Source organism: Carassius auratus, chromosome 22, assembly GCF_003368295.1.
Source record: "Carassius auratus strain Wakin chromosome 22, ASM336829v1, whole genome shotgun sequence".
Classification (NCBI taxonomy): domain Eukaryota; kingdom Metazoa; phylum Chordata; class Actinopteri; order Cypriniformes; family Cyprinidae; genus Carassius; species Carassius auratus.
In genome coordinates, this window is record NC_039264.1 from 2748127 (window position 1) to 2774560 (window position 26434).

Below are 26434 nucleotides of genomic sequence, written 5' to 3' on the forward strand. Positions count from 1 at the left end.
GAAAATGTTATGGGGTTTCAAATCAAAACATGACTTTCTGTTACTAAACAGGACATTGATTTCATACATGTCCTCACATGAGGACACCGGGACTAAAAGCATGTTTATTACGTATTTTTGGAGACATTGGGTCTCATTCATGAAACATTCGTAAATATACAAGTAAATATCTGAGTGATTTGCGCGTAAAGAGAACTTCCCGAAAACTCTTCTCCTGATTCACAAAAACTTCGTAAACGTCAGATGTGATAGTGAAATGTGTGTGTGTGTTAATGAATTCCAATCAGTCGTAAATGGGACGCGCGTGCACGCTCACTCTCAATTACCATAAATCCCGCCCATTAAATCCGACTGACAACTATATATGAGCATCATATTATGACACCAAACGAAGGATTTCAACATGTCTTCTCAAAAGCGACTGAAAAAGAAACATTTCTCAGCTGCAGAAATTGAAGTTTTATTATCAGAAGTTCATTCAAAACGCCACATATTATTTTCAAGCGTAGCCTACTAGTGGCGTATCAGGTCCTAAAAAAGGAAGTTTGGCAGCACATTACAGATCCTATTACTGGCTCTCATAATAAAAGTTAAAAGAAAAACCGTATGTAATATATATAATATTTTTTTCAAAATGCTGTGTAAATATGTACCCGATTAAGGTGAATTAAAATGCAGCCGTATTAATGAGCAAAACGTTCAGACGTTAAACGCACTATTTACGCGTGGCTGGGAGCGGGTGTAGATTTCTTTCGTACCAACTAACATTTGGAAAATACGAACGTTTTAATGAATCTGAAAATTTACGCCAAAACCACTTTACACGCGATTTACACAAAAATTCGTTCTGCTCGTGTTTCATGAATGAGACCCATAGTCACGCTGTCTAGTCTCTGTTTCCCTGGGTGTCCACTAGTGGGCTCACTTCCCCTTAGGCACTTCACCGTAGGCACTAGATTTCCTCCAGTCTTGTCCTGTCTTCACAGTAATTGCACTCCTGTTAATTGCACCAGGTGCAGTCACTTTATTGTCATTAGCCTCCCTATAAATACCTGTCTTTTCCTGTTGTTTGTATGGATCTCTCTCACTTCCCCTTAGGCACTTCACCGTTGGCACTAGAGAGACACAGGGAGAGAGAGAGAGAGAGAGAGAGATCCAATCGCAGATGTTTATTTATACAGGGTAATCCAAATCGTGGTCAAAAACAGTCCAAGGTTAAAACCAAACAATCAGTCAAAAAAAAAAAAGAAACAATGGAGGGAACTTGAACAAGAAAGGAATGGGAACTCGGAGGACGAGAAGACAATGAAGAATCTCGGGGGATGAGAATCAGGGTTCTAAATTAACAATTAACAATTAAGTTAATTAAAACTTACTAGCCAGTTTGGCTGGTGATGCATGGACATGAGGCTCTGTTCTTGGTCATTTATGCCCCTGGCAGCAGTTCCTACATTTCCCACGAACACTGTGCTGTAATGCTACGTGATGACGTTTCATATGCTCATTGGCTGCACGCAGTTTGCAGTGAAACCAGCGTGAAAAAACATGGAAACGAATAGCGTCCATCAGAAAACACAAGGAAGAAGAACGAATGGAGCCAGAGCAGGGAGCATAGACTGAAAGAGGAGGGAGTTAGCTATTAAAGAAAAAAATTAAGATTAAACTAAATGTGGCGGTGGTTGGGACAGATTTCTGGGGGCGAAAAGAGGAACGAGGCAGGGGATGAGGATATTACGGAGAGCCCCGCACGTCACCTGTAGGAGAAAAAAAATCAATCCGTGATGACGGTTTTGCAATCCGTCCCCTCAGTTTATAAACCGTACTCACAAATTCATAAACTGTTCCCTCGGTTTAACAAATTGTACCCACGGATTAACAAACCGTGCCCACGAATTCCCAATCCATGCGCTCAGATTTTGTAAACCGTACCCTCGGTTTTTGAATCTGTACCCACAAATTCATAATCCGTGCGCACACTTTCACAATCCGTTCCCTCGGATTTGTATTTGTAAACTGACACGCATTTGTAGCTCCGCCCCCACCGGCAGATTCATTTCTGTTTATTAAACATTATTTTTCATAGTATCCAATGAGTCCACGATCAGCATTCACAAATAGTCTTCTTTTTAGCGTTTATTTTAATAGTGATTATTACATTAATCACCAATAGGATAAGACACAGCCGCCTGTGTTTTATGACCAAAAAAAAAAAAAAAAAACGCTAAAAAGAAAAAGAAAATAAGGGTAAAAAGCAATACAAAACAAATAATATGCCGGTTATGTTTTCATTCCTTTTCTCTCTAACTGAATGCAATGTTATTTTCGGCCTCATTATTTATTAATAACATTAACAGTGAAACATGCATCTAACTCCGGCAGGTGGGGTGGATGGAGCTTAGTATAATAAAATCAGAAAAATAAGTCTTCATGCATGTTAAGAAAGAATTGTACACAAGCATTTACAAAACTGTCAAAGTTTATTTAAAAATAAAGCAATTCATGAATTATTTTCTTGTACTCATTTATTTAGCCTACAAATTAAAATGATAAAAATAACTTTATTTTTATTTTTATCATTATTATATATTATTATACAGGTTATGCATAAGAATCTTTTATCCAAAACAATTAACAACAGGAACAGGAAAAAAAACAGGAAAAAATTACTCCAGAGTTAGTCACAATGCCAGGTTTATTGTACAATAATAATCAGTTGCTATTATAAGATTATTCCTTTATTATTATTAAACCTATTCCACATAATAATAGTCAATAAAACTGTATGTTAACAGGAGCTTGCTGCATGAATCCGTGAGTACAGTTTACAGATCCGTGGGAACGTATTGCGAAAGTGTGCGCACGGATTATGAATTTGTGGGTACGGATTCAAAAACCGAGGGTACGGATTGGAAATTCGTGGGCACAATTTGTTAAACCAAGGTAACAGTTTATGAATTTGTGAGTACGGATTATAAACTGATGTTTTTCATGCCAACAATGTTAATAAAATGATCAAATGCATTTAGTGGCACTCATAATTTTTTATTTTTACCGGGAAAAAAATGGCTAGTGGAAATTCTGATTGGCTGGTAACTTTAGAAAGTTACCAGCCACATTGGCTGGTGATCAAAAAAGTTAATTTAGAACCCTGATGAGAATGCTGAATACACAAAGGGTAAGGACTCCATACAAACAACAGGAAAAGACTGGTATTTATAGGGAGGATAATGACAATAAAGTGACTGCACCTGGTGCAATTAACAGGAGTGCAATTACTGTGAAGACAGGACCAGACTAGAGGAATTCTAGTGCCTACGGTGAAGTGCCTAAGGGGAAGTGAGCCCACTAGTGGACACCCAGGGAAACAGAGACTAGACAGCGTGACAGACATAACAAATGAATAGAGAAAGAAATTATATTTCAATATTCTATGAAATATTATATATTATTATGAAAATCTTGTCAATTATTACTCCTATTATTACACTTCTTTTTTCATTACATGTTGCCCCAAAAACACATTAATATGCTAATTAGATTTAGTTTATAGATACATTGTATATAATGAGAAAACCCATTAATGCTAATTTTACACACATTTTGCAGAAAGAAAAATGGTATATTGAATCATTCTGTTATACCATAGTTGAGAATCATCTTTATACAAAGTTTGGTTTAAAAAAAAAAAAATCTTGAACATTAAAAATGTATTGGTGATTTAAAAAAATCTATTGTTTTTGCCTATGCATTTTCATTCATGTCTTTTCATTTTTTTTTTTAAGAAATTGAGTCCAGATGTCATAACATAACTTATGAATGAAATGCATGAATGCAGAGCACAAGGCTGCACTGGGAAATCCCGTGTGCGATGCATGACATGCAATGTGCATCTGTGCTTGCAAAGTGAACGGAATTGCTTTGCAGCATTTCACATTATGATAGACCCACTGTCCTCACATGAGGACATCTTTTTCTGCGAAAACCACTTCCTGTACAAAAACAAATTTTAGGTACTTATACTTATTAGGTCCTACATATCTCAAATAGCAAGAACAATTATAAAATGCACGACAGGCAATCTCTCGGGGCTCAGGTGGTTAACAAATCTAAAACAAAAATCACAGCTCTGTCAAACGCATTTTTAATAAAGAGGGTTTTTTTTTTTTTTTTTTTTTTTTTTTTTTTACGCAGCACATTCTGATTATTCCATATAATGCATCTATAAACATCTGTAAATCTCTGTTCTTCAGGTGGGTTTTATAAAGAAGATGAATTGACACATGTGACTGAGGGAGATTCATTCACTCTGAACTCTGATCTCACTGAATTGAAGGACGACGATGTGATTCAGTGGAGGTGTGGATATGCTGAACACACCGTACTAGCTGAAATTAATAAACAGACCGACATAATCACTTTGTATGATGATGTTCTTGATGGGAGATTCAGAAACAGACTGAAGCTGAACACACGAACTGCATCTCTGACCATCACAAACATCACATCTGAACAGATTGAATATTTTACACTACAGATCAACGGTGTGAGAAAGAGAAAGGTCAATGTCGGTATCTATGGTGAGGTTCAATTGTTTTTTCACCTTTTTTTTTAAATCACAAAATTAAAATAGATTTATACACCACTGGGTATATTTTTGTCATTTTATGATATTGTTTTGATATTTTAAACTAATTAAGTAAAACATTATAAAGTGGTTTCACAGTATTCATCTGTGTCAAAACCTGTGTGTGTTTTTGGTATTGAAGGAGTGAAGTCAGTGTCAGCGATGAAGGGAGATTCAGTCACTATAAACTCTGATCTTGATGAAATGAAGTATGATCATCGGATTCAGTGGAGCCTTTCAGCCGATGATGATAAGTGGTGGTCTAAAACTTTACTAGCTGAAATCAATAAACAGACCGACAGAATGACTGTGTATGATGATGTTCTTGATGGGAGATTCAGAAACAGACTGAAGCTGAACAATCAAACTGGATCTCTTACCATCACAGACACCACAACTGAAGATGCTGGAGAATATGAACGAGTGGTCAGTGTAAAGAACAGCGGTTCTGGGCAGAAATTCTTACTTGCTGTCTTTGGTAAGTTAAATATTTGCTTCACTATTTTATTTTATTTTTTATCTCCAGTTTAATTTAGTCTTAAAGTTTAATCAGTAGATACAATATTATTCCAAACATTTTTTTTGTGCTTATTTTCTGTTTTTGTTCAATGATGTTATTTACTTGAAATAAATAAATCAAATGTACTTTTATAAACAATCATAGAGTTATTTAAAAGTCTCTCTCTTTGCTATAAACCATGTTTCTGTTTGTTCTCTGTGTGTCTGGTGATACAGATGATGTATCAGTGATTGAGAGTGAGTCAGTTACTCTGAACTCTAATCTTTCTGAAATAACGGCTTATGAATGGATTCGGTGGAGGCTTGGAAATGATAACATTTTACTAGCTGAAATCAATAAAAAGGTTGACAGAATCACTGTGTATGACGATGTTCTTGATGGGAGATTCAGAAACGGACTTAAGCTGAACAATCAAACTGGATCTCTGACCATCACAGACACCAGACCTGAACACTCTGGACGTTATAAACTACAGATATGTGTAGAGAGGAGCTATTCAAGAAGGTTCTCAATAAAAGCATTCAGTGTTTCTGTCTATGGTGAGTAGAGATCATTCATCCTGTCCTTCAAATGTTCTTGTTTTTTACCAAGTATTTAAATAGTTTTTAATTGTTCAATCATTTTATTATTCAAGATGATATATCATGTAAACATTTATTTAGCACACTGGTTGAACTGAAAAGAAGATTGTTGATTAGATTTGTTCATATTTCTCTTTATTCTCTCATGTTTTCAGCTCTTCTCTCTGTTCCTGTGATCAGCAGAGACTGTTCATCTTCATCATCATCTTCATCATCATCTTCATCACAGCAGAATTGTTCATTGTTGTGTTCAGTGGTGAATGTGGGTCATGTGACTCTCTCCTGGTACAAAGGAAACAGTTTATTGTCCAGCATCAGTGTGTCTGATCTCAGCATCAGTCTCTCTCTACCTCTGGAGGTGGAATATCAGGATAAAAACAGTTACAGCTGTGTGATCAACAATCCCATCAGAAACCAGAGCTGATATTAGTTGATGTTGGTGCTGATATTAAAGGGTTAGTTCACCCAAATAGCAAAATTATGACTTTAACTAACCCTTTAATATTTATTTATGGAGCTGATCTCAGTTAGATGTTTTTATTCCTCAGACTCTGTTCACTGTTGTGGTTCTACTGGAGCTGTGATCCGATTGGTCCTCTCTGTTCTGGTGGGTGTGGCTACTGTCATTATTCTGGTTTATGACATCAGATCCAGAAGAGCTGAACAAGATCAAGCACAAATTCACACATCAGGTACATGATTGATGTTAGAATTTCTCACAAAACTATTTAGTTTATTATTTATTCATCTTAATTTATTTGTAATGGTTTTGTATATTCACATACTTTTATATTATGTTTATTTTAGGTGGCTGATTTCCACTCTAGAAGATGATTTGAGAACAAACAGCATTGCATTCTCTCATTGACGCTTGAAAAAGTTAATGTTACTGTTTGTCATGATAAATACTGATCATTACAGAATATTGCATTGCTTATGTTAGATTAATTAGAATGACATGCTTTTCTTTTTTTTCTAATCTTTCATATTTGATTGGAGACTTTCAAAATCATCTCAAATCACATTTAAAGGTAGTGTACTGTTGTTAATATTACTGTATATTGTCAAAAAGCACTCTCTCCTTTCATTTTTAGTGTCAGATTTTTCAGAAATCCAGTAGTGTTCATATTTTCTCTTTTCTACTGCTGTCTGTTAGTCACCTGTATCTGCCTGCATTTACTGTTTTTATAAAGTTTACTCAGTCTAAGGTTCAAGAGTCTCTCCGTGTTTTATTACATTTATTATGATTACCTCCTGGAGGAATACTAACTGTGTGTTTAATAGTTTTGTAGTGTATCACATATGAAGATCCACATTACTTAAAGGGGGGGTGAAATGCTCGTTTTCACTCAATCTCCTGTTAATCTTGAGTACCTATAGAGTAGTACTGCATCCTTCATAACTTCAAAAAGTCTTTAGTTTTATTATATTCATAAGAGAAAGATAGTCTGTACCGATTTTTCCCGGAAAAACACGACGGGCTGGAGGCGTGACCTGTGGGCGGAGCTAAAGAATCACGAGCGCCAGTTTACTTTTGCGTTGAGGTATGTACTGAAACTGTATATATTTGCTTAGCGGTTATGGAAAATGACTAAGTTCCACTTTATGTCGTCTTTTTTTTTTTTTTTTTTTTTAGCTGTACATGTGGAAAGTGCAGTTTGATGCCAACATCGCATGTCGTTTACTTGATGTGCTTACGCGCCGATAGCTAAGTTAACAACACAGAGATATTTGAAGCAGTTTTACTCACCGTCTGCGGTTCCAACACACGATCGTGACCCTTTTTCGTTGGGACTGCATTATTCTTAAGAAATAAACAATGTGCAAATCCTGCGTCAAACTGGGCCTTGTTTGTAAAACAAGCATCTTCGAAATGCAGGGGAACAAACAAAAACACTTGCACAACTCCGTTGATGCTCTGTAAAAATAAACTCCATCCACTGGTCCCTTACTGCTGTTTTTTTTTTTTTGGTAATCTGTGCAGGGTTGTCTGGCCCTGGCAACCAAAAACACACTCCTTTTGTGGCATTTCGCGACGCTCTCGCTCTGATCAGTGAAGTCTGTTGTGTTCTCAGTGCTCTGCTATACGGGAGCGCACACTCTTCCGGGAGAAGTGCCCTTAGGACCCATATAAGGAAATTCCGCTCCATCTAACGTCACACAGACCCATACTGGAAAAAAACTTTCCGAAACTTGTGACAAGAAATACTCCTTCAAACGTACTACTTAATTTTTTTTAACTTTGTCTATGTTTAGCATGGGAATCCAACTCTTTAACAGTGTAAAAAAACTCAGTATGCATGAAATAGCATTTCACCCAAATATACTTTATGTCATATATTATAATAAACTAATTATAATATACTTTGAGAACAAAATGAAAGCAAACTGAGAGAAAAATCCAGACTTGGCCGGTGTTACGGTCCCTGGTCTAGGTCAGGGAAGTAACATAAACAACACAACACTGCTTGTCAGTTAAGTCTTTTTATTAGACTGTTCTTACTCTCTGGATGGTTTTCAGAATATTGCAATTTTAAATTTGACAAAGTATCCTGAGTAAATCAGACAAATTTAACAGAGGAAAAAGTAAAAAAAAAGTTGAAGTAAAATATTCAGGGGTGAGCTAATGCCAAAATAACAAACAAAAGAAGCTAACTTTCCCACAAGAACTAACTTCCATAGGAATCACAAATAAAGAAAACAAAATATACAATAACATGGCCTATCTCCTTAACTAGCCAATAAGTATAAGGCTGTTTGGCCTAAAGAAAAAAGGCACTCACCCCCTACAGCTTCTCAAATTCATTTCACTTTGACAGAGGTGATCATAAAGGCAATGAGGTTTCTTAAGAGCATGTCACAAACAGTTACCATTGGCTAACAGCACTCTGTTACCACTACACAGAGCACAACAGACATTGGACTACACTTTCACAGGTCACACACAGTACAACAAAGTGCAGGCAAGAAAAGCAAAGAGCTCCCTCCAGAGGAATTCCAGGGGATTTTATAGTCCAGGCCTCGTTCTCTGGTCCAATCACCAACGACTTGTCATTAAATCCAAGACCAATCCTAGAGGAGAAGGAGACAGCAGGAACAACAACAAAAACCTCACAACCATAACAAAGTTATTTATATACTCAACAATAACAATTTCTATACAGTGTACAACATCCACTGCAAGCACAGAAAATAATCACAGCAGGTGCATACAGGTATATCCATATAGTAAAAAAACAGTAGAACTTGAGTTGGAGACATCAGAGCCATGCTTCAAGTTCTTACTCATTGTCCACTCTTATAAATAAATGTGCTTAAATGATTTTTGTTTTCACTTGGGATCGCGCTCCGGTTTGCGAGGTAAATGAGCGGTCATGTGATGTGTTTCGATTAGCGCGAGAAAGATGCGACAATGAATGCTGAGCAGGTGTAACGGAGGCTTGCCTCTGGTGATTACGTTTTGGTTGCACCAGCAACTAAAGCAAACTCTGAGGTGTGGAGAAGTTTTGACCATGCTTATAATGAGAATAATGAGTGAATAATGACGCACCATCAGTGAGTGCAGGAGCGCGCTGAAGAGATCTACAGTGGTTTCAATCATTTTCCTCCACAAAAACATGTAGACCAAGCCTAATCTCTGTGAGTAAAGGTTTTTCAAATGATAACTAAATATTCATCGAGTCTTAAATGCATAATGTTGACAGAGTATTTACGCTAATGTTGGCATTATTCTTTTATTAAATAAAGCAAATCCGGCGGAGCCTTTATCTTAATTTCGTTATTGCCAAATACCCATCTTAATTTAAAAGTTATCTTAATTTTTTTTTTTTTAAATAACTCGTTTTTATTGGTGCGTTGGTCTATTTATAGGTTAAATGAGTCTATGTCTAGAATGCTGAGATGTTACGATGTCACAGAGGACTTATTTTATTTCTTTATTCCAACTTCCAAGTGGTCTAGTTAGGTATGAGTAAATTATGTTAAAACATGAATAAATTACTCATTGTTGACAAAAGGCAAAAGAGCTGTGTGCGTGCGCACATTTGAATAATGTCGGGCTGTAAACGGGTTCTGTCAATCAAAATCAAAAAATCTAAATGTACTTGTCGGGCTCGGGCCGAAACCTGCTAAAACCTACAGCTCTAATTTTATCCTTATACTTTATACTTCATATTTAAGAGTGTATGTAGTCTTTTTTTTGTACTAAACTATCTCTCTGCTTACCAATTTCTAGTGTCTCCAAGTCTCCATCGTGTGCAAGTATGTCCACTACCTCCAGCGTCTTGTGTTCTTCACCAACGGATCTGATCAGCGCCATTACCTTGCAGTGCACTACCTTCTCCTCTGCTTGTGCCTCAATAAACCGTGTTCTCCTGTTATTACAGCCTCCTGTCCTTGCTTACCGTAGCAGAAGACCGGATCAAGACCGGATCAAGACCGATCGGCACAAGCATGAGCCTCACGGACCCCTTCCAGGACCCTGTTGACGCTTTGCGTCGCACCCTCACTACTCTTCCGGCATCCCCATTACCTGCAAGCACATCCACAGACAAGACCACCACTTCCTCACCTGCTGTGCACGCCAGTCCCATGGCAAAGCCGGGGCCCTTCTCTGGTTCGGCGGTGTATTGAAGCGGATTCCTGCTCCAATGCTTGCTGGTCCTGGAGATGCAACCGCACTGAAACTCCACTCAGCGATCGAAAGTAGCCTTCCTGATATCTCAACTCCAAGGTAAAGTGCTTCAGTGGGCCGATTTTATTTGGACACAAAATAATCCGGATGGAATGAGCAAGCCTTGCTGACCACCTACCATCAGGGATTAGAACCTTGAGTGCGGTTGCAGTTGTGCCTCGAAGAGCACAAGGGCCAGGCATATTCTAACTAGCCAATCTGCTGTCCAGAGACCGTCAGCTCCCCAGAACCAGCTAGCGAGCCCACGCTCGTTGACTCATACCGTCTAACTGCTGCTGAACGGCAAAGGCGGCTGGCCAAGAATCTCTGCCTCCACTGTGCATCTCCGGGGCATATCATCTCCGTATGCCCTGTCCGCCCTCCTCGTCCCATGGTGAGTACCATTCTCCCTGCGAAGTATCAGATGAAATCGCTCACCACTATAGTGACACTTACTACCGCTGACATCTCTCTTCCAGTTTCTGCCCTCCTCAATTCTGGGTCAGCCGGCATCTTAATCTCTGGTGCCCTCTGCTGTCAGCTCAAACTCACTACCACAGCAACGCCGTCAGCCTACCAGGTTCATACAATAACCGGCTAACCATTGAGTCAAAGATCTATTCATCACAGTGTTGGTCCAATCACCCTCCAAACCAAGCTACTTCATAAGGAGGAGATCCGTCTGCTGGTTCTGGAGGAATTCACCGCTGATGTTATCCTAGGGTGCCCGTGGTTGGAGCAGCATAACCCAGTCATCTAGTGGAAGACGGGCAAAGTCCTGAAGTGGGGCGAATCCTGTTTCCAGGGCTGTCTTACTGGATTCCCTGTTCCAGCCAAACTCTCCCCAGAACCTCTTCCCGTCTGTAACACATCGATCAAGAGCCCTGTAGAAAAACAATCTATTAACATTCCATCCTGTTACGCCCGTCCAAGCAGCCTCCAAACCAGCCATGGGATTGTGCCATCGATCTGCTTCCAGGTGAGCCAGTGCCGAAAGGAAGGATCTATCCCCTTTCCATCCCGGAAGAGAAGGCCATGGATGACTACATCAAGGAGGTGCTTGCACAAGGTTACATCCATCCATCTACCTCCCCTGCTGCTTCAAGCTTTTTCTTCGTGGAAAAGAAGGACGGAGGCTTGTGGCCCTGCATTGATTACCATGCCCTCAACAATATCACAGTCAAATTCCACTATCCTCTTCCTCTCGTCCCAGCTGCCCTGGAACATCTCCGTGGTGCCACTGTATTCACCAAGTTGGACCTCCGCAGTGCTTACAACCTCATCTGGATATGTGAGGGGGAAGACAGCTTTTATCACCCCTACTGGCCACTACGAATACCTGGTAATGCAGTATGGACTAGTCAACACCCCCTCCGTATTCCAGGATTTCATCCATGAGGTGCTCCAGGAGTTCCCCCACAAGTTCTTTCTCGTCTACATTGATGACATCCTCATTTACTCCTGGAGCTTAGAACATCGTCGCAACGTTGCGGAGGTCCCGCAATGCCTGAGGGCCTTCCACCTGTACCTCAAAGCTGAGAAATGCTCCTTCCATCAGCCCTCAGTGCAGTTCCTTGGGTATAACATCAACAGCAGTGGCATCTGGATGGACGAGGGGAAGGTGGATGTTTTCACGAACATCAAAGAACTCCAAGATTCCTCGGCTTTGCTAATTTCTATCGTTGATTCATCCAAAACTAAATATCCATCACCAACCCACTTACCAGTCTCCACTGTAATAAGCCCAAGTCTCTTTCCTGGACCCCTGCCGCCATGGAGGCTTTCAACTCTCTCAAAGAGGCTTTCACTACCGCTCCACTCCAGGTACATCCTGACCCAATCGGCCCTTCATCGTCGAAGTCGACGAATCCATCACTGGAGTAGGAGCAGTCCTGTCCCAGCAGCAGGGGAATCCCAGCCGCCTCCATCCATGTGCCTTCTTTTCTCGTAAGTTCAACCCGGTGGAGGTCAACTACGACATCGGTAACCAAGAGCTACTGGTCATCAAATTAGCTCTGGAGGAGTGCAGGTATTGGCTAAACCAGTTCCTAGGGTGGGCCGAGTACGCATAAAACTCCCTAAGACAGCCTTCCACCGGACTCACTCCATTGCAGTGCATGCTCGGCTACCAAACACCACTCTTCCCATGGTCAGGAGAACCTTCGGACGTTCCATCGGTCGACTACTGATTCCGAGAGAGCGAGAGGATCTGGGACGCGGCCCACCACCAACTGCAACGGGCCCTTCCCATAAATACCACACACACGCACCCAGTCAGCGTCCGGTCTCGTTTGCAACAAGATCTAACATGCATGCTTACTCTAAGGACTAAACTATCTCTCTGCTTACCTCTCTCCAGCGATCTCCAGTATCTCCAAGTTTCCATCGTTTGTTTGTGTGTGTCCACTACCTCCAGTGTCTTGTGTTCTCCACCAACGGATCTGATCATCACCACTACCTCCATCACTATTTCCTCACAGTGCAATACCTGCTCCTCTGCTTGTGCCTCAATAAACCATGTTCTCCTGTTATCACAGCCTTCTGTCCTTGCTTACCATATATTTATATATATATATATATATATATATATATATATATATATATATATATATATATATATATATATATATATATATATATTAGGGGTGTAACGATACGCATATTCGTATTGAACCGTTCAGTACGAGGCTTTCGGTTCGGTACACGGTACGCATTATGTATACCGAACGGTTCGTTGGACTAATTAATTATATATATAAAAAAGAAGAGAAATATAATGATATGCGTTCAACAAGGTATGTTATATGTTTATGTTAGTCTACTCAGTCAGGCGCTCGCTCACTCAGTACGCGCTGAAGGCTCGTTGCAAAATGGCCAATGCGTTTAACAGACCAGAAATAGAAGATCCTCCAATAACCAACAGGTCTGGTGTTTGGGTGCACTTTGGATTCCCTTTAAGCTATAATGGTGATGGCAAGAGAGTGGTGGATAAAAAACTACGGTATGTCGCATCTGCTACATGACAATAGGGTACACCAGTGGGAATACAAAAAAAAAAAAAACACCAGCAGGAATACTTGAAACATGTCAACTCATTTACGCCGACATCACCTTATTGTGTCAGTATCTGTGAAAAGACGAAAAAAAGGAGAAACATACACGCAACAAACTATCCCCGCAGCATTTAGACCGACATTTCCAACTGATTCAAACAGGGCAAAAGACATCACCGCAGCGATCGGTAGGCTTCATTTACGTTATAGCCGCGGATATGAGACCTTACTATTTACCATTCATTCTGTCATCACCATTATAGCTTACAGGGAATCCAAAGGGCACTCAAATACCAGACCTGTTGGTTATTGGAGGATCTTCTATTTCTGGTCTGTTAAATGCATAAGACATTTTGCAACGAGCCTTCAGCGCATACTGAGTGAGCGAGCGCATTAGGGGCCGTTCACATATCGTGCCTAAAAACACGTGGAAAACGGTAGTCGTGCCGCTTTCTCCTCCTTTCCAAAGCGCTCGGGCAGAAGCGCTCATGAGGCGTCTGTCTTTGCTAAGCAACAATGACGTGCTCTCCCCATGAAGACGTGGAAATTTCAGCAAAGGATAAATGGATTTGCAGCTCTAAAAATTGCTTGCAGTAGCTCTGCTACTAAATTTATTTCAAAATTGCAATCCATATACAACTATGATCAACTGTTCCTTCATCTTGGCTGAGCTTTCAACGTTTTTACGGGAAAGGATGAAGCTGATTGGTTAGTTCTTGTTACATGACCCGCGGTGCGCTTGCGGCATCAGTCTATCGTATCGAACCAAACCGTGAATTTTGTGAACCGTTACACCCCTAATATATATATAACTAATATATATATAACAGTAATTAACAGTATTAATGTTTTTACTGTAACTGGTTCAATCCAGTTAAATCTTACAGAAGAACAAAATAAGTATAATAATAACAACAACAATAATAATACATGATACAGTATATATATATATATGATATATTTATGATATATTTATCCAGATTAAACTGGATTGAACCAGTTACAGTGAAAAACATTAATACTGTTAATTACTGCCTGATTTTGCTTGATAGTCATGATTTTTATTAACAAACTACAAAATCTCTACACATGTATACATAAAATACTTAAGATTATAATTAAATGAAAAATAAAAATCTTACCATATTTTTTAAAAGGCTCAATAAGTTAGTCTCCCAATGAGAGTGTGGCTAGACTGAATGCATATTATATTCAATAAATATGTTTCTCTCGACTGGTCGTCCACCAGGAGGTGCTAAGATTTTAAAGTCTGCAGTCAAAGTCCATAGATCTCATAATGAACTTATCAACTCAAATATTTCTCATCAAAATCAAATTTTTGTAGCAAGAGACTGGAGGGTGTTAATTTGAATCTCAACATTATAATGCTTGTCCCATATCAAGGTGTTCTATTCTATTCTATTCTATAATAAACATTTATCATATTCTATAATAAACCCCAAAAATGTTAACTACAAAGATAACTTTATTAGCATCCACATTAATGGACGATAAAGTCCTGTTCATTACAAGCAGATGCTGGAGATTTAAATGCTCGATCTCTTTTGCCCCAGGTGGATTCTGATTGGCTCTCAAAGTTTTTATCGTTCGTCAGCTGAAAAAAAAAAAAAATTCTGAAAGTGATTCCAATTAAGTTATATGGTGAAAGGAAACATGAAGATAAAGATAACACAGATTCATACATTTAAACAGGTAATTATATAAAAACAACCTATAAAACAATTCCAGGGGCCAAATATTGCCTCTTAAAGGAAAAGAGGCCCTTATCTTGACTTTTGAATTTTTGGTGGTATTTTTGCCCCAAGCACCCATTAACCTCTGACCCTGGATAAGGTGAAGCTGTTGTGGGAGGAATACTTTTCCATTGGTGGTCTGTGCGACCAGATGAAAGAATAACATGCATAACTCGGCGCTCAGTTCTTCTCAATGTGTGGACCATCTGGGAACATTTCCGTTGGGTCAGGAGTTACGTAACAAACGTGCTAGCTTCATAAATGTTGTGAAGTTCCAACCAGCACCTTACAGAGAATTATGACTGATGCTGGAAACTGTCCACATGTCCTGCACAAACAGTGCTGTTTTTTACATTAAGGCGTGAATACAGAGAAAACAACAGCATCCAAAGAAACACCATGACCTGAAGCCAAAGTTCAAGCTCTAGGGAGGGGTCCACATCTGTTCATGTTGCCACCGGACAAACACCCGCCATTGTCCATTGTACTGACCTCAAACAGGAAACAGCAACCACCACAGACATCCAAATTTACCTCTATCAGAAAAAAAAGACCTTATGGCAAATTCCTGAGATAACTGGGATCAAGGGTGATGAATGGCACAGATAAACTGGGAGGGACTATAAATGATTAGAAGTAGAAAGAGACAAACAAAAGAGACGTGTTATAAGTGTCATGAGTATTTATTCATCACTGGGGGAGACTTTAGGGGTTAGTCAGACTCTGCTCACTAATGTAAACAAAGAGAAAGGGAAGCAGATTTCACAGGGAACGTTCACAGCCTCAAACATGTCCAGGTTCCACGAAAACTCTTCCAGAGGGCATACTGACAGAGAACAATGTAGATGTATGATATAATGATGTTCATGTTTTCACAGAACCTTTCTGAGAGACTTCACTGAGAATTTCTGGGATAGACGAGGCACAGCACACACCCCAAAACACATGTCCCACACATCCAGCAGACAAACACTGAGACACACCTTCACCCTGGGGACTAAAATGTCCATTTTCCCCTTCAGATCGATGTCTTCTCCGGATTAGAGCGACTCTTTATGTTCTGTTAGGAGGCACATACATTGCACAAAAGGACCTCATGAGCAGATCAAACATTGATTTAAGACACTTTTATCTTCTCTAGTCACTGATCATGCTGTGGGTCAGTTTACTTTTGTTGAAAACATTAACACTGAACAGAAAAGGAAGTTCAGGCATACAACTCAATGTTCAGAATAAATTACTCTGCAAAGAAAGATCTACAGTTGATAGTCACACCCATAAACACTTAAAGATGTGTGGTTATTTTTGCTGATGGTAGTTTCACTTCACGTTACCACAGAGCAGCTTCACTTCAGATCATTTCTCATTGTATTACTGAACCAGTTATGAAGAGTTTGTCTTTTCATATTTGTGGACTGAAACCGTTGAAGATGTTTGAGATTTTTGTTCTGTTTGTGTCTGTGGCGTCTGGTAGGTGAGTTTTTTTTTTTTTTAATGATTTCAGTTCTTTCTTCAGATTCAGTGTTTGTTTTTTCTAAATGTGTTTTATATGAAACACTGAAGCTCAAACAGCAGCAGCTTTAGTTTCAGTCGTGATGTGATTCTCTTCTGAAGTTAAAGTGTGTTCTGAGTGGAGCTCAAATCAACTTCAGTTCCTGCATCAGGAAATCAGTTTGATTCAAAATCACCACAAAGATAAAATTAATATTTGTTTTTGTTGATTGTAAATAATTGATTTTGTAAGTAGTAGGTAGTTTCTCTACAGTGGTTCAGACTGTAGGATTGCCAAAGGACTAAAGATACGTTATCAGCACGATTGAAAATGTGTAGTCTATTACCACTTCCACTTATACCAATGACAGAAATAAAAGCAGTTACAACAGCTAAATATGTGGGAGAGTGTTGCTATTGATTGACTGTATTGTATTGCAATAGGTAGCACTTTAAAGTCATAGTTAAAGTTTTAATATTGAATCAAGAATAGTTAGCACATAATTAATAATTGAAATGGTTTAATAACAATATTTTTATGGTTACACTTGAATTGATTACAAAATAGATGAAGGATGGTAAAACATATAGTTAATTGTACCCAACATGTAATATTACCTGAGAGAGAAAGTGAGCAGGAAAGATGGAGAAAGGGAGAGAAAAAGAGGGACAGAGGACAGAGCCATGAGAAGAGCGCTCCAGCAAAGCAAAGAGACAGCAAAGAGAAAGAGATAGAGCAATAGTCTTCTTTAATCCCTTCCTTGACCATGTGACTTAAAACTAAATATGACATTCAAACTGACCAATCAGCAGATTACAGCTTAATCCACGGTGCAAAAGGTGTGACAACGATGTAAACACAAGTCTTTATAAATTTTTGACCCTACAATTTCAAAAGTATGCATGTTGCTCTGGATCTGATTCTGGATCATACATATACGGCTGAATCTGTTAGCCATGGTATGTTTTGGATGATGTTTTTTTCCTCACGGTAATGTCACAGCTTCCATACGCTCTCAACGCAAAAGCCTAGTGGCGCTTGATTCTTTAGCTCCGCCCACACGTCACGCCTCCAGCCGGTCGTGTTTTTCCGGGAAAAATCGGTACAGACTATCTTTCTCTTAGAAATATAATAAAACTAAAGACTTTTTGAAGTTATGAAGGATGCAGTACTACTCTATATGTACTCAAGATTAACAGGATATTGAGTGAAAACGAGCATTTCACCCCCCTTTTAACGTGACGCTGAAACTAAACAAACCATGATTGGCTGTTTGATATGCCAGTCAAACGGCCTTATAGGCGGGCCTTGGCCAAAGAAAGCTACCATGGATTCCTGACCTTCAGCCATCAGTTAAAAGGTCTGGATGTGCGATGCTAACGAAAAGCTACATTAAAGATTTTCTTGTGTACTGGGAGATTCAGAGATTTGAGAAAGTGGGGGAAGGGATGGTGAATGAATGGGTGGTTTGAAGATGTGAAATGTTCCTCTCTATTAAAGAGAGATACCAGCTGTAATATTGTACAGTATATAAGATAAATAGTGACTCTTGTCCTAGAAATTAATCAATGAGTTATTTAATACATGTTCATGTACCCATAATTGGTTCCGAGGCTGTATCTCAGCCAAACTTAGATCAATCGAAAAGAAACTTGGTACACTTCATCAACTCTTTGATCTGAGGGTCATTGCTAAAGTTTGGAACAGCACCACCTATGGGTCATGAAATACCAAAAATACACATGTTTGCTAGTAACTTTTGAACAAATTAATCATAAAATTATGGTCTTAGAAAATTATATATGGATTCCTTGACATGCCGAATCTGTCGATGCCATTTTCTGGGACTGACTGAACCGCCTCTCCGCTATTTTGAAATTTGTCATATATTGCCATATCTTTTAAACCATTTGATATATCTGCACAAAAATTGGTAGGGATCATCATTCAACCAACCATGTCCCGGAGGCACCTCAGCAGTTTGAACACAGCAACACCTAGTGTTCCAGAAATATAACGCTTGCACAAACACATAACTTTTGCAAATGTTATGCAATTTTTTATTTTTTATTGTAATTTCATTCCCTGGTTTATGACAATTTTGGTGGTGTCTCATTTGTCATTTTCCATGAATGTGCCCATCAGCCATATTGAAGTAAATGAAAAATGTTTGTTTGCTAGTTCTACAACAAGTTTTAATTTTGTCCAAAATCTGATCATATGATCTTTGGGCTGAGCAGCACAGAAATAACTTATCGGAAGTTGACTGTGCCTGTGTTTGTTTGTTGACTCCGAGGTCACACAGCTCTTAGCCGGACCAATCAGGAAATCAACACCATAATTGCAATTTGGCAGAACCTGAAAGACTGGGACAAGCAACTGCTGGTGTATGCTGGTGACACCTGAAGAGTGGATGGTTCAGAGTAATAAAGAGGCCCAATCAAACCCCTAGAGTAGAGAGCAGCACCTGAAGTGTGCTGGGGGCAAACAGCGCACCTGCTCTGTGGCCTGACTGTTGCCATCTGGTGGAGATGGCATTCAGTTGCCTCAGCCCCTCCCTGAAGCTCAGGAACCTATCCAGACTGGGGAACCAACATACTTGCACCAGCAGCATCAGGTTTTTTTTCCAGGGTGTGCCAGTGTTCCAGGGTCTGCAAATGGTTCGAAGACGGTCGATGGTTTAGGGGATGTCAATGAGTGTGTTTATATAGACAAAAAGTATATGATTTTAACATGATTAAGACAATACTCTGATTAAGTGCAGTATAGACCGGTAAAGACCTTAATCACATCATTACCATTGTTTAGGACTTTTGGCCGCATTTTATGACACATGTACATAATGGCAGTGGTCGACCATTTTTTACTGGAAATAAATGAGCTTCAACACATCATCTGTATGCACTTACAAACCATTAACTGCACTTAAAGCTTTCATAAATGAAAATGAAAACCCCCAAAACTGTAAATGGCATCATGGCGAAGACGCACTATATGTTTATACGTGAAATTCTGGATGGGAAGTTGGAAGGCGTCGTGTGGTGACATAATGACGTGTGCCATTAATTGATATATGTACTATAAGATGCAAAAACGGAAGGATGAAAGGAATATTCTAAAAGCCACTCATGTAAACACCATAATATTGTCTTATTTAGAATCAGGTAAATCATTAGATTACTGATGTTGATGTAAATGTAATCAATGATATTTTTTTTGTAATCTTAAATAACAATATTTAAATTTAATCAGTATACTGCAACAACAGAACGTCAATAAGGATAATTTGTAAATTTTGTCATTCTTTTAATATTTTAGCATACTAATTTCTATTTTGTATATTTTTTTTTTCATTAGAAATAACAGACTTGTAAGGGTCTTAATACAACAACTACTAAATCACTAGTAATAACAACAAATTATATTTATATTGGTATACTTTAAATGTACTTAGAATATCAAAGTGCATGTGTGATTATATAATTGGAGATACATTTGGCATTTCATAAAATAAAATAAAAATAAAACTGTTCACTGACAGTAATTCTTTCCAGTACCTTATTGAAAACATATTAGCAACATTTTAATAATTCAGTGCTTTCTAAACATAAGGTACTTCATTTTTTTATTTTAATAATAAAAACAAAAAAGATGTCTTCAAAGCCATTCATACAGTGCCAGACATGACAGGTTTTCTGGCAGCAAAACAAGTACTTTAAAGGAATTTATTTTAGCTTATTGCCATAACTGTGGCAACCAACAACAGCACAGCTTAACCCTGGTACATTTTCATATTTAGTCATATTGGAAATGTTTTAATCATCTTTTATAATGCATTTTAACATTGAGTTACTGTAAATGAAGAGCAGCAAGCATAATGTTGTTCTGATTGGTCAGATCACCTGTCAGTCAAGCTCTTTGTGAACGGTCAGTTGTTATTTTATTTACCAGCCTAATATCCAAACATTTGCTCAAAACAGATTATCTTGTCAAATCAGAAGTCACTATCTTTAGCAGCTTGTCTAAGAAGTGTGAAAAATTGTTGCAGTCACCATGTTCTTTTTTTTTTTTTTCTTTGAGTGGAGAAGCAATTGAGACTTCATTGCTAAGAAATGAAGACCAAATGAGCTGAAGTTACATGAGATAGCAGAGCTAAACACTCTCAGGATCTCAAGAGACGATAAGACACTGCTTTAAGACACATTTATATTCTCCTCTTCATGTTATGGGTCAGTTTACTTCTGTTGAAAACTGTAGCAATGAACAGAAGAGGAAAGCCGTGGCTAACCGGAGCTAAAAGCTGTCAAGTTAACATGTGAATAGAGCTAGATGTTCACACGTATCAGCACTAATAGATGTGCAGACATTTTAGCTGACAGTAGAGTTTCTCATGACTTTACTACAGTTCAGTCTCTCATCAGTTCAACTGTCATTTAATACTGAACCTGTTTTGAAGAGTTTGTCTTCTCTTATTTGTGGACTGAAACCGTTGAAGATGTTTGACAGATTTTGGTTCTGTTTGTGTTTGTGGCATCTTGTAGGTGAGTTTTTTTTTTTTTTTTTACTAATCTGTTTTTACTTAAGATCCTGCTTTACGAACATCATGTAAATAGTGTGAATTATTGTGTAAGTAGTAAACACAAACGGGGGCAAAAAATACATACGGGGCAAAATATTTGTGCCTGCGCACAAACAAACACACACATGCCCGCACACACACACACACACACACACACACACACACACACACACACACACACACATTGCTACTCACAACTAGATCAAACTATCCGTGTTTTGAGGGGGTCCTTCAGTTACAAATCGCGTTCTCGGGGCTAAACTACACATATTTGACATGAAAAACAACACGTGGCAAAAGTGATAAAGTCAAGGGAAGTCGTTGTCTAGTGGTAAGAGAGTTTGACTCCTAACCCTAAGGTTGTGTGTTTGAGTCTCATGCCAGCAATACCACGACTACTATATTATTTTTTCAGACGATTAATTGTTAACCTTAAGACCATCAATGTACGCTAACAAAATAAAATATTGTAAATTTTGATTTCATATGGATTTTAACATCTCAAAAATGTCCGTGGTATGATAACAATGACAGTGTTTACATATAAATACATTTTAAATAGATCAAAATTATAGCTAGGAACTATTCAGTTGCGCCTATACTGAATTCTATGTCCTTGAATTTGAGGCAGTTTTTATGAACAAATTAAAAATAATAATTTTCTAATGTATACAGGGATAGATTGTGCTATCTTCCTCAGACAACGCCAATGTGAAGTACAGGTCAAATGAACAATTCTTCACTTTAATACAAGTTATAACATGGATGTACATCAGAGGATATGTTGAAAAATAAAGTACAACCCACATAGCAAATGTCTTCTGGAAAAAGGAGGATAGTCATTTAAATGTTGTTATAAAATCATGTTTACATTCTCCATTAAATGTGTAGGCCTAATGCATTAATAATTTTGTCGATATGATTAGACCGTTTCATCCTCCTGAGGTAACATTATCAGCTCAAGATTTTATTACGCACTTAAAAAATTATTGGACCCACTTTATATTAAGTGGCCTTAACTACTATGTACTTACATTTTAATTAATAATGTAGTACAATGTACTTATTGTGTAAATACATGTTTTTACATGGTACTTATATTAAAAAAAACTACATGTAATTACATCTGTATTTAATTTCTGTAATTACATTTATAATTACACTGTTGACCCATACTTTACACCTTAACCCACCCTTAAACTTACCCATACCTCCAACCCTCTCCCTAACCTTACCCCTATCCCACCTCAATAGCAGCTAAAGTGTTTTACAAAACAATATGAACACAATAAGTACATTGCACTTATTTTTCATGTAAGTGCATAGTAGTTAAGACCACCTAATATAAAGTGGGACCATTATTACATTATGAACATTTTATTACAATACTAATGTAATATTTATTACATTGTGTGCAGTTTTTACAGTTCCTGCATGGGGAAATCAGTTTTGTTCAAAATCACTATAAAAATGAATTTAATAATCCACACACCAGTTTGCTTCTGTTGTGTTCATGTGATTGGTCTGAATATTATTAATTTTGAATGTAAATTTGATAAAACTAGCCTTTGTTCCTTGTTTTCCAGGTGTGTTTGCTGATACAGACACAGTGAAGTCAGTGTCAGTGAGGGAGGGGAGATTCTGTCACTCTACAGATTCATGTCACTGAAATACAGAAAGATGATAGGATCGACTGGAAATTCGGAACTAACAATATTGTTATAGCTAGAATTAGGACGAAGACCAGTGAGATATTTAATGGTACTGATGGGAGATTCAGAGACAGACTGAAGCTGGATCAGACTGGATCTCTGATCATCACAAACACCAGAACCACACACTCTGGACTTTATGAAGTGAAGATCAGGAGCAGCAGTAGACCAGAGGATACACACAGATTCAGTCTTACTGTCTACGGTGAGTCACAATTAATCAAGAAGAATTATTGTTTATTAAGTATTTTTACACAAATAATTATTTTAATGAGTATTTATAAAACAAGCAAACCACACACACAATTACGGAAGCACTTTCCTTTTACCTTTTTTTTTTTTTGATCATTTTTTATGACTTTTTCTTCTCTAACAGTATAATCATGTCAAATATGAATCTTAAATCTTGAGAAACACATTCAGATGTGGACTAACAGTTCCAGCATTAAACATCAACTCTGTCAGACATGTTCAGATAAAATAACTATGAGATATGTGTTGATTTATTTAGCCGCTACAACACCAGGCCTACACCAGACTCCTTCACAGTCTCCTTCAGGTTCTCCTTCAGATCCTCATTCACCTCCTTCAGTCTTAGGATCTCAGATAGTGCTGATCTCTGGTGATTGTGGTTGTAATGGTGATGTTTTGTATCTGCTGGAAACACAGAGTCTCAGGTCGAGTGAATCTACAGCTCACACATCTGTAAAACATTGAGTTTGATTTGTGAATCAACAATATTCTTCATGTTTTGATGAACATGCCTGTCATTACAGTTCATGAAGACGAGACTCAAGCTGCTGTAAAACTCTACAAACACACTGAACTGATGAAGGTAAGAGTCTCTCTGTTGTTTCAGTGAAATTTACATTTATGTATTATTATGTACTCATTACACATATTTGGCAGTGAGCAGTATATTATATTTTACACGTTTTATGCTTTCAACAGTAAATCATGTTGCTTGGTTTTATTTTTTATCTTTTATACAAAAATGTAATAATAAAAGTCATAAAACACAGAAAAGACACAGAAATTCTCCATTAGATAATTCAATTGAAGAAAAACTGATTCTATCCCATAATATTCACTGATTCTATCCCATAATACTCTAAATTTGCTGCTCTGGTCCAATGTCTTATTAATCCTCTTGATGAATCTGCAGGACGTTTTTGTTATTTATGTAATGTGAATTATTTATATTTACTGTTACAGGAATCTGAAGTGACTGAAGTGATTTACACGTGTTTCGACACAGAACGATGATCAAACTCTCTGTGATTCTGTTCATAACGGCATCTGGCTTTAAATACTATTACTGTTTCAAATACAACTGAAGATATTAGTTTTGTCAGAATATTTTCAAGTGATGTTTGACAGGCTTGTGATCCTGAATGATAGATACTGCAAATTAACAAAGATTGCTTTGCTTACACTGGATATTTGTTTCTGCCTTTATCAATAAAGTTTTCTCACTCTGATGTTCAAGGGTGTCTCCATTTTAATTACATGTTGAGTGTCTCCTGGAGAAATACAAACACAAGTGACTGACACTGGCATTCAGTGTTGCCAGATTGGACAGGTTTGAGTCTGATCTCTTTAATGTATTTGCTCTTATTTTATCCTTTTACCTGGATAATTAATCTATTTATTTATATTATTTTGTCATCATTATTTTGCTTTAGAGAGGTAAAAATGCTCCTTAGTAACCTTGATTGACATGCCAATATTTTATCACATTATTTTGACAGTGAAAGTTTTGGCTGGTTTGTTGTTGGAATGGGCAGGTTTTTGAGAGCTTCTTGGGCTGTAAATCGTCCATCCAATCTGGCAACACTGCTGGGATTTTTCTGGAGCAGGTGTAAAAAAGAATGTCTCAGATTAAGTGATTGAAGTGTTTTGTTGTTGGATTTTATAATGAACATTTACTCTCAACATCTGAGCTGCTGAAAACAGAGGATTACTTTTGTTTTTGAAGGAATATGCCCCGATCTAAATAAATGTGTTCACGCGAATCATTCTTGATCCGGCTTCACCTCCAGAAGAAGTGACTATAAGTTTCTTTTATGAATCTGTGCAAATCGCCTTTCCTAATAATGTGCTAGTTAGCAAGTTCTGCGGCTAAAATAAACAATATCATGAGGGGTGGAGTCAGCAGAGCTCATTAGCATTTAAAGAGATATGAACTGAAACAGGTTTCTGTGAACAGAGCTGTTTCTGACAAGTTAAAAAGGGTGTTGTTTACACTATCACTAAAAGATCTTAACCAACATTTGTGATAGAAGTTTCATTAAAACCCTAAAGAAGGAAAATGGGCATCTGATGACCCCTTTAAAGGTCAGCAGAGTGCTATATATATTTACAGTGTTAAAACATTATTTGTCAATGTAAATTATTATTATTAAGCTCATGATTATTATTATTATTATTATTAAGCTCATGTGTATGTTTATACCAGTAAAATTGATTTTTATTAACCTCTCTGAGGTAACACGGTTATAGTATCTTGTACAATGATCACTCTAGTTTATCTCAGGATACAACAACAGCTAAATCTATTACTGTCAGGTAATCACAAATCCTCACAGATGGGTAAGAACTGATAGTGATGAGCAGAATTTATGCATTACCATTTGCTCGTATTATGATAAGAGATAAAGAAGAGAACAAGAAGTCAAACTTTGATATCAAGTTAATAAAGAACTTAGATGAAGGATATTATTAAGAGTGGAAGTGCTTCAGCACAGTTTGTGAATGTTTCTTCTCTCAATGGTTCGTCCAGCAGGAGGTGCTTCAGAGGCAACTTCTTGTTGAAGAAATGAGAAGAGTATTTTTAGTAATGAGTAGAGTATTTTTCCTACCTTTGTTGTCATTATTACTGGTAAAATAGGATGTTTATTCTGTTATTATGGTAATTGTATCTTATTTATCATACTTAAACCATTGTTCCAGGCATCTACACTGCTTAGGTTCTCCAAAAGAAAAGATTAAGGTCAAAGGTCAAATACGATGCTCACAACACAAAATAACAGACCAGTAGATATGGATATCAAATTCAAAACTTTAAATAAATTCTGGGCTAGTTTGAAAACTAATGGTACAAGAATGCCAAAACAGGCCCAGAATTAATTAGAAAATGTAAGATCAGCAAAAGCTTGTTGTTTTTTTGCCATGTTAAAGGAGACAGACATGTTAGCGGAGACTAACTGAGGTTGAGGGAGGATTCAACCAGATAAATATCACAGTTCAGTCATACAAATAATGATGAATATGAAGCTCAGACACCCAACAAACATTAGTTTAAGTATGACATTAAAGATTAGAGTTTAAATCTTTTTTATTTACACTAATTTGATGTCTGACTTGTTTTTAATGACAACTTAGACTTTCAGACACTTGATAGTTGACACTTTATAGTCTATATTGACTACAACATAATCAGTTGCT

The 26434-nt window shown here is 37.7% G+C and overlaps 2 protein-coding genes and 1 long non-coding RNA gene across 4 annotated transcripts in view; all 3 read left to right on the forward strand.

The window, feature by feature from the left end:
* LOC113040744 (uncharacterized) overlaps positions 1-4509 on the forward strand; it is a 26829-nt gene extending 22320 nt beyond the window's left edge. Inside the window, exons 3-4 of the mRNA XM_026199001.1 lie at positions 4251-4378; positions 4450-4509. Coding sequence (XP_026054786.1) covers positions 4251-4378; positions 4450-4509 — 188 coding nt within the window. The remainder of the gene's footprint in view (positions 1-4250; positions 4379-4449) is intronic.
* LOC113040745 (uncharacterized) lies at positions 4211-10357 on the forward strand. Its single transcript, XM_026199002.1, is given in 7 exon segments — positions 4211-4577; positions 4767-5102; positions 5360-5668; positions 5881-6164; positions 6243-6417; positions 9960-9981; positions 10111-10357. Coding segments are annotated over 6 exon segments (1353 nt in total). The 5' UTR covers positions 4211-4577; positions 4767-4786.
* Positions 10358-16443: 6086 nt separating this feature from the next.
* Positions 16444-24433, forward strand: LOC113039388 (uncharacterized). 2 transcript variants are annotated; one of them, XR_003274977.1, is made up of 5 exons: positions 16444-16678; positions 22862-23192; positions 23499-23664; positions 23764-23822; positions 24203-24433. It is a non-coding gene; the product is annotated as an uncharacterized LOC113039388 (long non-coding RNA). The 2 variants fall into 2 exon arrangements; XR_003274976.1 differs by having other exon boundaries at positions 16448-16674.
* The last annotated feature ends 2001 nt before the right edge of the window (positions 24434-26434 follow it).